Source organism: Trichoplusia ni, chromosome 26 (genome assembly GCF_003590095.1).
Source record: "Trichoplusia ni isolate ovarian cell line Hi5 chromosome 26, tn1, whole genome shotgun sequence".
Classification (NCBI taxonomy): domain Eukaryota; kingdom Metazoa; phylum Arthropoda; class Insecta; order Lepidoptera; family Noctuidae; genus Trichoplusia; species Trichoplusia ni.
In genome coordinates, this window is record NC_039503.1 from 2,797,330 (window position 1) to 2,814,819 (window position 17,490).

General features: G+C 37.2%; 1 protein-coding gene across 1 annotated transcript in view; it reads left to right on the plus strand.

Annotated features, from left to right (window-relative positions):
- Nucleotides 1-17,490, plus strand: part of LOC113505537 (1-phosphatidylinositol 4,5-bisphosphate phosphodiesterase epsilon-1-like) — a 69,447-nt gene that overhangs the window by 23,858 nt on the left and 28,099 nt on the right. The window contains exons 5-18 of the mRNA XM_026888304.1: nucleotides 1,805-1,978; nucleotides 3,834-3,935; nucleotides 5,064-5,187; nucleotides 6,984-7,168; nucleotides 8,052-8,250; nucleotides 9,746-9,878; nucleotides 10,492-10,621; nucleotides 11,623-11,826; nucleotides 12,454-12,607; nucleotides 13,177-13,290; nucleotides 14,083-14,195; nucleotides 14,851-14,955; nucleotides 15,905-16,027; nucleotides 16,549-16,682. Coding sequence (XP_026744105.1) covers nucleotides 1,805-1,978; nucleotides 3,834-3,935; nucleotides 5,064-5,187; nucleotides 6,984-7,168; nucleotides 8,052-8,250; nucleotides 9,746-9,878; nucleotides 10,492-10,621; nucleotides 11,623-11,826; nucleotides 12,454-12,607; nucleotides 13,177-13,290; nucleotides 14,083-14,195; nucleotides 14,851-14,955; nucleotides 15,905-16,027; nucleotides 16,549-16,682 — 1,994 coding nt within the window. The remainder of the gene's footprint in view (nucleotides 1-1,804; nucleotides 1,979-3,833; nucleotides 3,936-5,063; nucleotides 5,188-6,983; nucleotides 7,169-8,051; nucleotides 8,251-9,745; nucleotides 9,879-10,491; nucleotides 10,622-11,622; nucleotides 11,827-12,453; nucleotides 12,608-13,176; nucleotides 13,291-14,082; nucleotides 14,196-14,850; nucleotides 14,956-15,904; nucleotides 16,028-16,548; nucleotides 16,683-17,490) is intronic.

Genomic DNA, 17,490 nt, shown 5'->3' on the forward strand with positions numbered 1-17,490 from the left:
GTACCTTCGTTGTATCTGAATTCCATAACACAAGTGCTTTAGCAACTTACTTTGGGTTCAGAACAATGTATGTGATGTTGTCCGCATTTATATTTATTTATTAATGATCCCACGAGAATACAAAATCGGGGTAAAAACTATCCTGAGTGTTAATCCTGGTTATAAACTATCTGTGTATTGAGTTTCGTCTAAATTCGTTCAGTGGTTTTTGCGTGAAAGAGGAACAAACATCAATACAAATAAACTTTCGCGTTTGTAATATTAGTAGGATAGTTAAATCTAAGAATTTTCTTTTGTTTGTCCTTTCTTGATTAACGATGAAGGAACAGCAAGGTGCTAGTGGTGTTTAATGCTCTTTTTGTATAAAGGAAGAGGCCTGTGCCCAACAGTGGGCAGAGCATTTATGCATTTTTGTTTTTATATATAAATACTAGCAAACCTGGTTTTGTATAATAAATTATTTCTAGTTGTATGTATTTTAATGCCACATTATAAAAAAAAAGCAAAAAAATATTAAGGGTGAACAACCGATTCTCAGACCTACTGAATACGCATATAAAGTTTGGTAAAAATCGGTTAAGCCGTTTCGGAGGAGTACGGTAACTGACATCGTGACACGGGAATTTTATATATTAGATATTTTACATCTCTCAATTCATGGAATAACTTCTTGGGAAGAAACCCAGTCCTTTGTTAATAATAATTAAGCTATTAAACTGTCATACTAGCTGTACCGGCAGCTTTGTCTGCATCGTATTTAACAAAAAAATTAACTAGTTTTTACTGAAAAGGGGCCTTTTTCAGTTAAAGATTTTTCTGAAATATCCTAGGTTACTCCTTATCACATTAGCTCCCATCTAGAGTCAGTCATGGCTTAACCAATTTCGGCAGGGAGCTTTTAGAGATTGGCCGGAACAAACATACAGACAAAAACAATTCGATATTTTTTGGAAACCGATATTGAATCGGATAAGCCATTGCTGAGGTCATCGCGCACAAACGTACTCACAAACAGACGGCAAAAATATATTTTATCTTTTTGTAATTTTTCTGATTTTTTTGGATGTGTTCTGGAAACAGAATTCTTGAAAAAATATTCATTGTACAGATTTAACTTTTTTTAAATGTATAGCTACTTAATTGTATTACATAATATTCGGTCTAGATGTAATAGTTAGCTAAAACCCTTGGTTAGGCTAAAATATTAGCCGCAAACTAACTTCAGACAAACTAAGTTAGGCTGAATTGTTATTCTAATGTAGTCTAGTTTCTTGTGACTGTTTTTTTGAGTTATTGACTAGCTAAGTTTAGCGGCTTTGTTCGTAAATTAACATTTTATTTCATTTTATGAAATACTTTAACTTACCTAAAGTGTAGTCCATTGTATTTGAGGATCTCCTGTCTAAGCTACAACTCCACAAATTGATCGATCACAGGTTAAGCTACGCTTGATACGGTAGGTCCGTGGATGGGTGACCATCTATGTCAAAACAAATTCTTCCGTGTTTCGGAAGGCACGTTAACGTTTGGGTCACGACTGTTAAGTACACATTCTTGACAGTCGTTACGGGTAGTCAGAAGCTTGAAAGTCCGACAACCAGTCTAACTAAGTCGTATCGTGTTGCCCAGGTAACTGGGTTCAGGAGATTAGATAGGCAGTCGCTCCTTGTAAAACACTGGTACTTAGCTGCATCCGATTAGACTGGAATCCATCCCCAACATAGTTGTGTTCACATCGTGGAATGCAATAAACGTATTGAGTATTGTGTAAAACCAAAAACTAACCCATATGTTTTGTCCACAGGTCCAACAAATTAAAGTCCTTTTGGTTCAGTATATCGGACGAGCCTCTCCCAGCGCTGGACTTCCTGTCAGCTGCGTTACTATCAGCCGAGTATGAAAGGGCACTGGGCAGGGCACTGGCCATGCCTGAATGTCGACTTATACCATTTTTTGGAGCCTTTCTTAGGGAATTAAGGTTAGTATCTAAAATATACCTAAAAAAATCAAGCACTAGTTGGACTAGCGACAATAAGGGTTCCCGAAAAATAAGCCAAATAGTTTATCTTCAGCTTATTTGCGGGGAACTCTCTGTGAAAGAACCCGGTAACAAAAATATATCATTGTGTATATTTCAACTGTATAGCTTCACGCGGTTTGCGAGACTCATGACGATGGAGGCACGGACTGACAGACAGATGGACAGACAGCGGCTTCTCAATTGACCAATGCCCGTTCTCTGTATGAGAGGCCTGCAGTGGGACAGTAACAGGCTGGTGTTATTAACAGCTTCGGTAATGGTGCCCAACGTGGGGCTCACAAGCGTGGTGATCAATGCTCGTTCTCTATATGATTTGTTATTATTTATATGATAGATTAATAATAGTGGTAAGCAAATAGCTCTCGGTTATATGTAAACCGATCGTTAGCCTGTTACAGAGACCATCTAAAAATTACATTCTTGTACTGATATGGAGTTGTTAATACGAAATTCTGTGTTGTTGCTTTTTTTCCTCGACCATGTTGTGTGATGTCGGTTTTTTTCGTCATCTACTCTGTCCCACTACTGGGTACTAGGCTCCTCCAAATATTTTCCACAATACTCCTGTGCTTCAGACAATCAGCCCACGCGTTAAGCGCTTAGATCATCCCGCCACCGCTTTCTAGGCAGACTGCACGTGTAAAAATTGAATAATATTTTTTAATAACAAAAACATACGACCTGCACAAAAACTGCTAAATCTGTTCAACCAAACAGGATCTTGTTAATTTAAATTAATACAATAACTATGCACATGAAAAATCATGTTCAATTATAAAAATATAAAGAAAAACTAATTTATTAAAATTGCATTTTTCAGTCTCTAATTACTACTTTATACACACAAACATATGTACATATCAAAACACTAAACAACATTTTCAAATTCACTTTCGTATTCACAGCTCTATGGCAATATCAATCACCCCAACATTTTCGCTTCAGTAAGCAAGACTACATGTTTTTAATTACGCGAGTACCCAAAACGTTAGCTGTACAACGTTATATGTGGCAAAAAATAAAGTACGAGTCGACCTCGTGACTCAGGGTTCCGTACAAATAAGTTTAAAAACAGCAACGATTTAAAAATTGTTCATTGGCACATCGCTTAAATTAGTTGGACAGGGTATTATTTTACAAAACAATCTGACAAGTCCGTCGGACGCATTTCCAAAAAAAAAATTGGTTTCGTATTTTTTTTATTTCATAAACAAAAATTGAACGGTATTTAAATTATCGAGTGACGTCACTTACCAGTACGCTTTTTACTCGCAAGTGATGTTTTTAGCCCCCACTACCAAACTTAAGTGTTTTTTATCTTAATAACTTTTTAATCTTGTAATAGAATTAAAATAACGTGTTAATGTGATTAGATGACGTTGTGTGAATCATTTTTTTCATCGGCCTAGCCTTTTTTCCCAACTATGTTGGGGTCGGCTACCAGTCCAACCGGTTTCAGCTAAGTACCAGTGTTTTACAAGGAGCGACTGCCTATCTGACCTCCTTAACCCAGTTACCTGGGCAACACGATACCCCTTGGTTAAACTGGCTGTCAGACTTTTTCAAGCTTCTGACTACCTGTAACGACTGTCAAAGATGTAGGAATAACAGCGGGGACCCACAATTTAACGTGCCTTCCGAAACACGGAGGAACTCGTTATGACAAAGATGGTCACCCATCTACAGACCAACCGCGTCAAGCATAGCTTAACCTGTGATCGTATCACTTATGCGGTTATAGCTTAGCCACGAATGTTGTGGAAATATTAAATTAAAAATTCTTCTTTCTCAGGGAGATACTGGCGGCATCCCCTTCTCTTACTGGGAGTCACTCTGTTGGAGGCACGCCGACGCATAGAAGAGACTTTAAGAAGGAGTCTATGAAAGATGACAGGTAAGGACAAGTGACAGCATGGATCCCCCCGTAGGACAAGCATTTGTGTGATCCACGAATGCTTGTCCTGAGTCTGGGTGTCTTTGTGCTTGTGACTTGAATGTTTGTGATACTCTCGATATGAGGATTCAATTGTTCTGTGCTAGAATCGTTTTTTGAAAATTGTTCGATCGTCTGTCATTATTTTGTATCCTATGAGGGGTTGCATTTTTACAAGGGATGCTTAGCGTTTGACGTATATTTTTACTTCTGTCCCGTAAACCATAAATTGATGTACTATAACGTGAATGTAATATAACATTCCACAACTGTCACACAACGCAATCTATATTTAGAGATAGAAATATTTATATATTTCTAAATACGTACGCAACATAGATAAATCTCATAGACACCAAGACACAGAACAAATGATCGTGCTTATCACAGAAACATTTGTCCTGGGTGGGAATCGAATCAACGAGCTCCAGTTTAGCAGTCAGGGTCACTAACCACTAGACCAACAGGCCAGTTCAATGGTCGACAGTTGGTAGCAACGGCTACGTGCTTTCGTTACATTATTTTCGTGTAAATTATTAACTCTTTCACGTTTACATTTTCTAGAAAATATCTTTTCAAATGCTTAAGAAACTGAAATAACTCACTAAATGAAATACGTGTTTCAACACGTCATGTTTTAAACTGACAAGCAAAAGTTTCACAAATAGAAGAATTTTCAGCTAAGAAAATTCATAGCAACATCCTCCTACTATTATAAAGGCGAAAGTTTGTAAGTATGGATGTTTGTTACTCTTTCACGTGAAAACTACTGAATGGATTTGAATGAATCTTTACCACAATATAGCTTATACATCAGAATAACACATAGGCTAAAATTTTTGAGGTTTCTAATGTGAGGTCGTAAAAAAACAATTTTTTTGCGCTTATATTGCAAACGCTGACTGAATCCTACAAGATAGATAGAAGGCAGGTATAAATTATTACTTATATCTTCTTACCACGCGGACGAAGTCGCGGGCAACAGCTAGTAATATATATTATTGTGGATAATGCAAAGTTGGTTGAGATAGAAGCAAAGAAGCCCAATATTTAATACTCACTCAGCTAATATTTTCTCTCCTTCTTCAGAGGGTCATTGAAGAAGGACTCCAGAAGAGAAAGCGGAAAGAGGATGGACCAGAGCACAACCACCAGTCCACTTCGCGACAGCTGCAAACGCGACTCCAGACTTACAGACTCAAATAAACAAGTGGTAAGAAATTTAGCGCCATGATTCAAATCAAGCTAAATACTAAGTTCCTACAAAGCAAATTCAATGTGAGTGTGGTTGTCAAGAATGTGTAGTCATTGCTAAAATTGAGAGACACTAATAGAGTATTTAACGCAGTGTATGAAGGATTGCAACGCATTGCCATACACCGACACAAAAACGCGGATGACGTAGCACAGCGGTTCAGGTTTAGTCAGTAAGAGTCTGACACTACACATCATCAAACAGATTTCTAAAAGATATAGAATATTTTTTTTTCTTGTATCCCGTAACAAGCAATGAAGGAATACAGTCTTTAAAAAACTCGTATGACGTCACTTACCAGTACGCTTTTTACTAGCAAGTGACATTACAGGGTAGCATATTGGGACCTACTTTATTCCTAGTTTACATAAACGACCTGTGCAATTTGTCTCTGCAAAATGGTGTCATTATATCGTATGCTGATGATACAGCTCTTGTGTTCTCAGGTAAGTCTAAGGATGAGGTCTATCAAAATGCCCAAAATGGTTTTAATGTAGTGTCTAACTGGCTTAACAATAATATTCTAACATTAAATTCAAATAAAACAAATTACATGTTATTTTCAATGAGAAATAGTAATAAGTCGACTACTAACCTAAATATTTATGCACATAAGTGTAATACGAGCGCGTCCGCGGCGACTGCATGCGCTTGCCCTACATTAGTAAAAACTGACAATACTAAATATCTAGGTGTCACTATTGACAGTCACCTTAATTTCCGTAAACATATTGATTCATTATGCACCAGAGTACGTAAATTAATCTATATCTTTAAACACTTACGCAACATTGCAGACTTTAATCTAATTCGCCAGGTGTATATGGCTTTGTGCCAATCCATTCTTACCTACTGCATAGACTCATGGGGTGGTGCTTCTAAATCTATTATCTTGCCCCTAGAACGTGCTCAAAGAGCAATCCTAAAGGTCGCCACTTTTCGTCCTTTCAGGTTTCCTACTCACCAGTTATACAGGGAATGCAAAGTACTTACAGTACGCCAGTTATTTATTCTACATATAGTACGACTCCAGCATACTGAAATTGGTTTCAGCCCGGTACCTTCCGGCAAGAGAAGAAAGGATTTAGTTTGCACTAACCCACAAACGCAACATGCTTTTACTAACAGATTTTATTTATTTCAAGGACCCTATTTATATAACAAATTTAACAGGCTACTAAAGTTATATAGTGTAAGCTTAAATAGGTGTAATAGAATGGTAATAGAATACTTACAGTCCCTCAATTACTCAGATACGGAAAAATTGCTAGAAATATTACAATAAACTGTTTAGCTTAGAAATTATAATAATAAGTACAGGTAATGTAATTAAATAATTCAGGACAGCTTGTCCTGCTTAGTCTTTTATAATACAATTAAGTGATAGAATTACATTAAAATATCCATCAATCATTTTTTTGCACTGATAACCCGAAACACAGGTTTAAAACAAACCTAGTTCGGGTGTCCCTATATTATCTTTAGACCATCCTTCTCGTATATTATTATGCTTTGGTGTAGATTAACTCAACTCCTATGATTAAGACTATTAAGATATTTTTACTGGTTTTACATCCGAGTCATTTGTATTCGTACATGTATTTAAGTAATGTGAACTATGTTTTTAATAAATATATTTTTAATTTTAATTTTTAATTACTATCCCCACTACCATACATTTCATTATCTTATCAGCTTTTTTAATCTTCCTAATTTTTTAATGGCGAAATAATTTTTAATATTACCCCTTCCAGTATATAGCCTCATTTGACGAGGAAGGGGAGCAGGCCCCCGGCTGGAGACGCGTGGGCCCCGAGGGTCTCATCAACTTGGAGAAGGTGTACCGGACACAGGCCGTCATGGATCACATCGCCAGCTTCCACCAGCACCATCACGCGCTCGCCAGGAATAATGCCCCAATCTTCGGAGATTATTTGAGGTGATATTTTTTTGGGCTATCTTTAAAATTACATATTAAAACAGTTGCTGGAATTTAGACCTGCAACTATATGCATAATAATTCAATCTTTGAAACCCTTTTTCACATAAATACTTAGACCTTTGTTTAGTCCTAGCTACCGCACTAGGTTAAGTAACCTGTAATGGTAGATTAGTGTTATAATTAAATAAATAAATAAATAACTTGGTGAAAGTTGGAAGGAATTTCTCGTCGTTTTTGGGGTCTTTAAAGTATTGTTACCTATCTAAACATTATGCTACTGTTGTGTAGTCATTACTATTCAATCCTGTATGTTAGAGAAGGGGCTTTTGGAAAACATTTCGACCGCTACAGACTGGTTTTTAGTCTAAAAGTAGCTTAATATCAAAAAGGTTTCTCTCTCATTCTCACTATTCTACGAATCTTACGTTAATGATGACAAAGTCTTCTTTGGTAGAAGGTCATAGTAAATGCTCAAACCTAGTTGGTGCAATCAATCTCCACTCCAGCTCACTGTGAGGCATCTGAATATTAGGAATCCAGTTCTCCTCACGATGCTTTCCTTCACCATTTGTCAGAAGAGTCTTACAATAATCAAGAATGTACATTTAACTTTAAAAAAGTCACATTGTAACTTTGCCTGCATTGGGATTGACCCTGCTTCTCGAACACAACGAAAACCTCAGGGCGAACAAGGCCATTTCAAAATCAAAACCCATTTATTCAGTAAGGCTACCAAGTACCACTCACAAAATATTTTACATAGACAGCTCCCCGTATCGCATACCCTTCGGCACTTCCGAAGTACTATGGCAGAACAGTCTTAAATTTTTCCGCGCCCAAAACTGTTCCCCCTCAACCTAACCAATATTTTCTCCATCAGAGCAGCAATGCTCGCGTGCGAAGAGCCGGTGTTCACGCAGCCAACCTCCAAGACGAATGGAGACTTTGAGAACGAAGCCCTGTACGAGTTGGAGGGCACCGGCTACTGTCCCGTGCAGCCGCTGCCTCACGACCACGGAGTCACCATGTTTCCACTAGCACCGCAGAACGGGGAGAGGATGGACAGGCATATTCTACAGGTGAGGGGTTTTTGGTTAGTTCAATTTTATTTCTTTAAGAAATAGCTTTTCAGAATTATCAGCTCTGTTATGACTCTCGTGATATTTTGACAGCTACAATTTTGTGTTCAAAAAATAAATTATTATCTTAGAAAAACAGAACAGACTTTGTATTCGCAATAAAAAATATGAATGAATATGAATATGAGTGTTACGATGTTGCTTTTGAAACTTCATTTTGTCTTTGACTCATGAATGTACCCGTCTTTGTTCAATAACGATTTCAATGAAGCGATACGGCTGATGCTTCAATCATAAAAAGGTATTATGATATAAGTATTTAACAATAGCCGAAATATTAATAATACGCGCAAATATTTTTTACCTACACTTTAACTCTGGCCCGTTCTTAATCTGATCTTAATTTCGTTTTCCCCTTTTTACAACCATTTGTGTGATCCACAAATGCTTGTCCCGAGTCTGAGTGTCTTTGTGCATGTGATTTGTATGCTTAAAAAAAATATTAAAATTTAAATCTGTTTATTTCCACGAAAAAAAATAAAAAAAATTCTAAATAAGACATAAGTTTTTTTTTTTTTTTTTTTTCTCTTTATTTTATTTAGGGACTTTTATACAAAGGTACATGCCAGTCCCATCGGACCTTATAAAACATTATACCGTAAAGCGTAGTAACACAAACTTAATTAAACTATGAGCAGCCCTGGAGTTAGGAAACGATAGAATTTGATGAAATAACCCAACATCATACATATTTGTCCCGAGTTCTGCGAACAACTTATCTCTTGCAGACCGAAATCTGACACATTCCATCAATAGATGCATAACGTCTTCTTTTAATTATTTTTTTTTACTAAGAATCCAAACTTATTGAGTGGCATGTGTCCAGATCTCAGTCTGTGAGCCGTTGTTACATATTTTCTGCTAAGCCTAGTGCCAGCAAACCACGGTACATGAGGAGGCTCCGAAACCATAGATCTATACCATATTCCCTTTTCCTTTGATCTTTCATCAAAGAATTCTTTCCAAATTTGGTGACATAATTTCTTATATTTTGGTAATAATTCGATATAATTAGTGTGCATATCTTTTTCTATACCTTCAAGTATACCCAACTTTGCTAAACGGTCAGCCTCCTCATTTCCCTTTATACCTATGTGTGAAGGAACCCACTGCAATCTCAGATTCATGCCTCTTTTTGACAAATTGACAATTTTAGCTAGAATTTCATAAGCTATCGGTGCACCTCTGAACCCAGAGGCGCATCGAGCTATATGTTGAAGTGCACTTTTGCTATCTACGCAAATTAATATCTTAAGACATAAGTTGCAAAAATCTATTACCTACATCTAGATTTTAGGCCCTTATGGAGTCAGTCTTATGAAAATATGTTTTAGTGTATTTTTCACACAATTATTTTCGTGAAACAAGGACTAAGCTCCTTACTGCGGGACTCGCTGCAAAGAAAAATGTCACTACATATTACTGTGACCACCAGATTATGCACCACGGTACCGCCTGCGTGGTGATGGAGGCGGAGTGGGGCGGCGCGCTGGCGCAGCTGCGGCTGGAGCGGGCGTGCGCGCTGCTCGCCTGGTGCAGGACTGCGCATCAGCCGCACTCACAGCATGGTGAGTTGTGGGAGAGTAGAGGGTATGTGTATAGATGAGGAATGGTGGTTCGATCCCAGTGGCGGCGAAAAATTTTAAAATACTATTGATGATTTTGTTATAAGAATATGAAATATTTTTTTATTGACAAAAATATTAGTACAAAGACATCAAATAAAAAGTACTAAGCCAATCTTGATGAACTTAAGGCCCTAAATGACAGTTTCTCGTGAAATGAAAAAAAGTCTACAAAGGTTTGAGGTGAGGTGTCAGTATTTTTTGGTTGGAGGTGATAAACATAAAAAATACCAATGAATTTAGAACCTCCTCACTTTTGAATTCGGACGAAAATTTTAAATTTGCACATAAAAAGATAAAATAAAATGGATTCCATAATTAATGTTGAAAATAAGGATCATCAAAATTTTCACAACCTTTTTAATAGCCGATTTTCAGCGAATATAAGTAGGTAAAATATGTAAATATTCATTATTTATGCCCATTTTCAGGCTCAGGATAGAATAATAACTTCAAACCACGCCGAAGGCATAATATGGGGATATGTCATGCTTGCATCTTCTACAAACTCTTTCTTAGTACCAGAGACCTATTAACCAAACCTTGTCTTTTTCAGGAGAGACCCCATCAGAAAGCGTGGCGCAGCCTGAAGTGAGTCTCTCGTACAACCCTGAGGAAGTCATCCCTCTGAAGTACACCGCGAACCTCGCGCATGAGAACGAAGCAGGCATCGTCGGGGAGGAGGGGTTAGTAGCAATTTAAAACTAGCTGTTGCCCGCGACTGCGTTCACGTGTTTAAGAATATATATGTTAGGAATGTTTACAGTTGGATTCATAGTTTTAAAGGGCAACTTGTTGACGTATTTGTATCATATCTCATTACTGCTATTTTCCTTGGAATCATAGCGTGGTGGTGTATATCCTACATGAATATCTGTTTCGACGATAAAATGAAAATACAATCGGTGAACGAAAATAATAATATCGTAAGGAATATCCATCATCCAATCCAATCCAAATCATCCATGCGACAGAATTATTAATAACAATACTAGTCTAAGCAGGCCCTAGTGGAAACAGACCTTCTCCAATATAGATCACGTTTGAGCCCCTATGGCCTCTCACAGTTAACATACATTTGCAGATTCCAATATTTGGAATCCAATTTTCCTCACGACGTTTTCCGTCACCATTTGTCAGAAATGTATTGAAAGAATTAGAAAAAGCACAAACACGGTGATTTTTTAGTCGTCTTACAAAAGCAGCCCAGTTCATGTATCCAACGTAAAATACCCCTAGGCGCGATTATTATTTTTTTATCATCAACAAAGATAAATAAGTACGAAGAAAAATTAAATAAGAGAAATCTGAAATATACTCTTCAAAATGATAAAAACGCCGCCTCATCATTGTTACAAGGTGTGTTTCTAGAAAACTACGAATTGCATCATAATATTTAATAAAAAATACATTTTAAATTTATTCAAATCTCATAAATACCTATTTTTTTATCATGAACGTGTTCTAGTCATTGGATACATGAACTGGGCTGCTTTTGTAAGACGAATAAAAAAGCACGGTGTATACATTTCTAAAAATAATATTAGTGGCTTGCCTGCATTTAGTTCACACTACGCACCTCGTGAACACAACTCCATACAAAGAACCGACGGGCAGCCACAAATCACACTTCATATAGGATAAAAACATTGATAATATAAAATACTACTTAATATCTTTCTTCCAGCTTCATCGATCTCCAATGCGTTAAAGACATGCGTCTTGGCGGGAAGCTGTTAGAACCGCGGGACATCGCCGAGCTGACAGCGTGCGCGCGCCGCCACGGACTCGAGACCTGTTCACACGGACCTCATATCATATCTCTTGTTTACGGACGGACCTTGAGCGATAATCGGACAGTCCATTTTGTTCTACCGGCTTATTCTTATAGGTGAGGAATTTATTTTAATGATCACGGACAAAATAGTCATATCTTGGGAGTTGTATCTTTTATTACGATATTTTACTCTGATTACAGAGTAAAGTAATTGAATTACAGCAGAGTAATTGTATTAACAATGGATTGCCATACAAAAGATGCTCTTAAAATTTGAACAACAACGTAAAATAAAGCCTTAAATAGGATAGGATTAATAGTATCTTAAGCTATAGTTTTTCCAAAATGATTGAGAAGAATTTGGCTTAGAATCTCCGTTACTTTTAAGGATAATTCATTAAGGTCGGTCTTAATGACTGCACGGATAGCTGAGGCCTGAGAGGTTGAGGTCACTACGCCGTGCGCGTGGTGTCCTAGGCTCAAACCCCGCGTAGAACAAGCATTTGTGTGATACACGAATGCTTGTACTGAGTTTGGGTGTCTTTGCGCATGTGACTTGAATGCTTGTGAAACATACGCGACACAAGAATTGAATTCCTTTCTGTGGGAGTCATGTTTTTTAAACAAAGGCTATTGATCTAAAAATATCAAAGATAGTGGATTGACTTCAACCAATATACTTTTTTTACGTCAACCAATTAGTAATTACTTGTATTCTTCATCCTAATTCTCTCTCGCCAGGGTATGGGCAGTAGGCCTACACTCGGTCATCAGGGCGTTGATGAGCCAAGCGAAGTTGGCTGACCGGAGTCTCGCCTGGCTGAAGAATAAGTACACAGCATTATATTATGAAGACGGATGCTGCTGCGAGCCGCTCGTCTCCGATGCAATTAGAGTAAGTATTATGAGAAACTAACTCTCACACAACGCCATCTAGTCTCAAACTAGGTAAAGCTTGTGTTATGAGTACTAGACCACTGATAAATATACTTTTATATTTCTAAATGCAATCATATTATTGATAAATTATATACAGACCCAGAGCAAATGATCGTGCTCAACAGATGGGCAATTGTCCTGGTCGGGAATCAAACCCAAGATCTCCGGTATAGCAGAAAGGGCCACTAACCACTAGACCAACAGCCCAGTCAACCGCAGTCATAATATCCATACTAGTCCAGACTAATATTAAAAATGCGAAAGTATCTCTGTTTGTGTGCCTCGCTTTCACGCCAAAATTACTGAGCCGATTTTAATGAAATTACTATTATTTTGGTACACAAATAGCCTAAAGCCTGAGAAAGGACGTAAGCTAACTTTTAACTGCAAAAAAGGGTTATAAGGTATCAATGAGGGGTCAAATATTGACAAATCTATAAGTCTGTTGGTCAGTTATTTCCCCAATTTCGCCTAGGAACCCCACTCTTTTAATATGAGCTCACTTGATTTGTCTATTTCTTCCAGGTCTTTGGCGGCAGAGAGTCAACATGCGGCAGTTCCTCTCATTCCACTCCTGTCAAGGGCACTTACACGGACTCTCATTCCGATTCTCTCAGGAGTTCCGGTATTAAATTTAAGGTGAGAAGATTTTAAAGGTCTTTTTCGTTTTAGATTTTTCTATAACGCAAAGTCCGGCAAATATATTTGTAACTATTGACATGCAACAGTTATTTTATGAAATAACGATTATTATCATTAAGAAAATAATTTTGGCCTACACGTAAAGTCAGAGGCGGACGGCACATATTTTTCGAAATGTTTTTCATCGAAACTTTTTGGTTCACCATGTGGTAAACGTATCTTTGAATTTATAAGACTATACTTGCTCATAATAAAATAAAATTTAATAGCCCGAGTTCTATGCAAAGCTATCGTGCTATACAATTCCTATACATTTTATTACTAAACTGCATATTAAAATTAAATCTAGCAGTTTATAAAACAAACTAGCTGTTGCCCGCGACTTCGTCCCCGTGGGTAGAAGATATAACTTATGATTTAGGTATACCTGCCCGGTTCTTTTTCACATTTTCCATTATATCTTAGCTCCTATTAGTCGCAGCGTGATGGTTCATAGCCTAAAGCCTTCCTCGATGAATGGTCTATTCAACACAAAAAGAATTTTTCAATTTGGACCAGTAGTTCCTGAGATTAGCACGTTCAAACAAACAAACTCTACAGCTTTATATATTAGTATAGATTAAACATAAATTATTGTTGCACCTCTCTATAAAGTTTGTTAAAAATTTTAGAAAGAAAAAACCTTATTTTTGCCAACCACTGCTTAAGAGATCAGCATTTTTTTTTTTGTAAAATTTGATGTAGGTACTTGGATAAATAAATAAATAAATGCAGATGCCTTGTCTCCAGAAAAACAAGTCCACATCGGAGTTGAAAACAAGCTCGCCAAAGAGTTTCGTATCGACACACACGTCGGGGACGAGGAGTGAGGACGAAGTCATACAGGGTTCACCACGACACAGGTATCATCATCCCAGCCTTTACCCAACTATGTTGTTGTCGGCTTCCAGTCTAACTGGATTCAGCTAAGTACCAGTGTTTTACACGGAGCGACTGCCTATCTGACCTCCTCAACCCAGTTACCTGGGCAAAACGATACCTCTTAGTTAGACTGGTTGTCAGACTTTCTAGCTTCTACTACCTGTAACGACTGTCAGACTTAACCTGTGATCGATCTACTTTTGCAGTTAGCTTAGCCACGACACAGGTATAAACTTTTGAAATGTATGAGTTGCGTTACGTCATAGTCCATTTTTAAGCCCCGACGCAAGAAGATGGTGGTGTAATAGCTCTCTAATAAAACGAAAAGTCCCATTAATCATATCACTTTTCTAAAATACACAGCCTTATTTCTGATAAACCCTGACTGTTATACTAGAGGTCGTGGGTTCGATTCCCACCCAGTACAAATGTTTGTGTGATGAGCAATTGAGCATGATCATTTGTTCTGTGTTAGGGTGTTACTTATCTTTATTATGCATGTATTTAGAAATATATAAGTATGGTTACCAGTTGTCTAGTACTCATAATACAAGCTGTGCTTAGTTTGGGACTAGAGGGCGTGGTGTGAAAGTTGTGGGATATTATTATATATTCTGATGATGAACCTCCTTTCAGCTCCTACTCCTCGTCCATCAGTCACCACCACTCCTACGGGCCTCGACACAGCAGCCTAACTGCGGCCGCCACCAGCATTATGGCGGGGTCACCCAACAGGAGTAGGTGAGGAAATGACCTTTGACCTTTGACATTGAAATTTAGTTGAAGCTTGGATTATAAGACAAGGTGATTTATAATGTTTTTAACAATAAAATGAAAACCTTTAAATGAAAATTAATGAGCCTAACTTGATAAAATTTATGTTGGACCTAATGACAGTAGAAGTCTGTTGAAAGTGAATTGAATAAAAATAAGGGGAATAACTGATATTTTCTTGGTATTATTGGATATTTAATATTTCTGAGTTTAATAATGTTTTTGAGTTATACTAAGAACAAATGTAATGTTTACTTCTAAAATACGAAATATCAAATCATATAAAAATCCTAAATATTTGAATTCCCTAGTTTTATTACAAAAAATATTTTTTTTGTATCAATGACCTTTGACCCTCGATTTGACCTTGACTTTTTGCCGTGACCTTGACTTTTGATTCTTTGACCTTCATTCATAACACTGTTTACTGCCCTGTGACCTGGAAACTTGTTGCGTGACCTTAATTTTTACAAACCTGTTGATTGTTGACAGTGTCCGTTTTAGTAAACAACAAAATATTGTGCGTTTAAAAATGGACTTTATGAGTTGTAAGGTAAAGTAGAAAGTATATTAAGTCGCAGTTAATGTATATAATACTGTATTTTATTAACTTTTTCATTATATTTAATAGACGTTGTTCCATTCCGTTCTGTTTTTTTTTTCTGAACTGTCTTTTATAATTAATTATTATTGTTCCTTATTTTTTAAACTTATAAATTTTACGTAACTTATAAAAAAATACAGCTCCTATTTGATATAATTTTCCTGCAAATACGTTTACTTATATACCTTTTTAGGTTTTATTCTGATTAAGATATCCCTTATCATTTTATGCCGAAATTTTGTAAATCTCATTGCATTAAACTTGCTTACTTTAACACTTGAAATGACTCATTAAACAAATGTTGTCCCATAGCTTGCGAAGACTGGAAACCAGTGAAAGATTTTGGGAGAACCTGAAACATTTGAGAACGGGTTCCGTCGGCTACGACACGCAATTAGACTTCATGGATTTCGTCACGCTTTTCAGGAGTTTCAGGTAAAAACATTATTCAGTCTATTTATAAAGAATTTTGTTTAAAAAACAAGCATTTTGTTAATAGCGTGGAATTACTCATTTAAATATTTTTGATAAATGCTTTCTTCATAGTATACAATATAAGATTATAATTAGTCTTAAAAAAGTATTTAATCTTGGTTTATACACTACTGAAATATAACAATCATAATAATATATAAAATTGCACCACTTTTCTAACTACTGGTGATCTTAATCATTGCTTTACATTGGATTTTACTCGCGTTTAATTTTTAAAAAGAATTTTAAAACATAAACAAACACACACAAATATTGTTTACACATTTTAAGTATCTAACTTAAAGAGTAGGTACATATGCTCCCTAACCTCAAAATAAATCATACTAATTTGACCTTATTCTCCTTTAACCTAAACAGTATTTAAACAAATGGACTATATGTATCTCTCTATCCTCAAAAACAATCATTCTACGTATAATTTGACCTTGCATCTTCTTTATAACCTCAACTCTTCTCCCCAGCCTTGTGATGCGATCAGAGCTAAGAGATATATTCGAGCAGCTGGCAGTACCACGGAACAGGTCGCCTCTACTCGGAGCCGAGAAGAGCCGAAGCTCACCAGAGCTGTTTCGGAGCAGAGCAATTTTTAGGACAGGTAAGTTGATTTAATAACGAGGAAGTTTTTTACCCAGTGGAACAGTGGCGTAGCTAGGGTCACCGTCGCTCCGGGGCGGGATTCAATTTGTCACGAAGTAAAGTTACACCTGTTTCGTTAACGCGCGGAACATCGAAATTCTACATGGTAATTTGCCGCCTTTTCTCTATTTTGCCGCCTTTTCTCTATTTTGCCGCCCTCCTCATACTGGCGCCCAGGGCGGACCGCCCCTGCGCCCCCATCCTAGCTACGCCACTGCAGTAGAAATCTTCATGGACTTCTTTCGCCCTGGAGAAGCCGAATGGATGTGCCGCACTCTTAACGGATAAAACTACTGGAATGCCTTCCCGTTCCCTTTAAGGTCAAATGGAATTTTTTCGCAATTGCCACGAAAACAATGAGAAACTAAGCTAAGCTACAGCTGCTCAAGTTGATTGAACATAGCTACGTTTGATACGGTCATTCCGTTGATGGGTGATCACTGACCATCTATATCATAGCGAGTTCCTCCGTGTTTCGGAAGGCATGTTCAATGCTATAAATTTTTGACAGTCGTTTCGGGTAGTCAGAAGCTAGAAACTGTGACAACCAGTCTTACTAAGGAGTATCGTGTTGCCCAGGTAACTGGGTCGAGGAGGTCAGATAGGCAGTCGCTCCTTGTAAACTGGTATTTAGCTGAATCCGGTTAGACTGAAAGCCGACCCCAACATAGTTGGGAAAAAGATGATGATGTTAGCTATTTAGCAAAATTGTGGACAATGTCCACAATTTCTGCCCATATAGATATTTGAACTTATCGCACAACTGT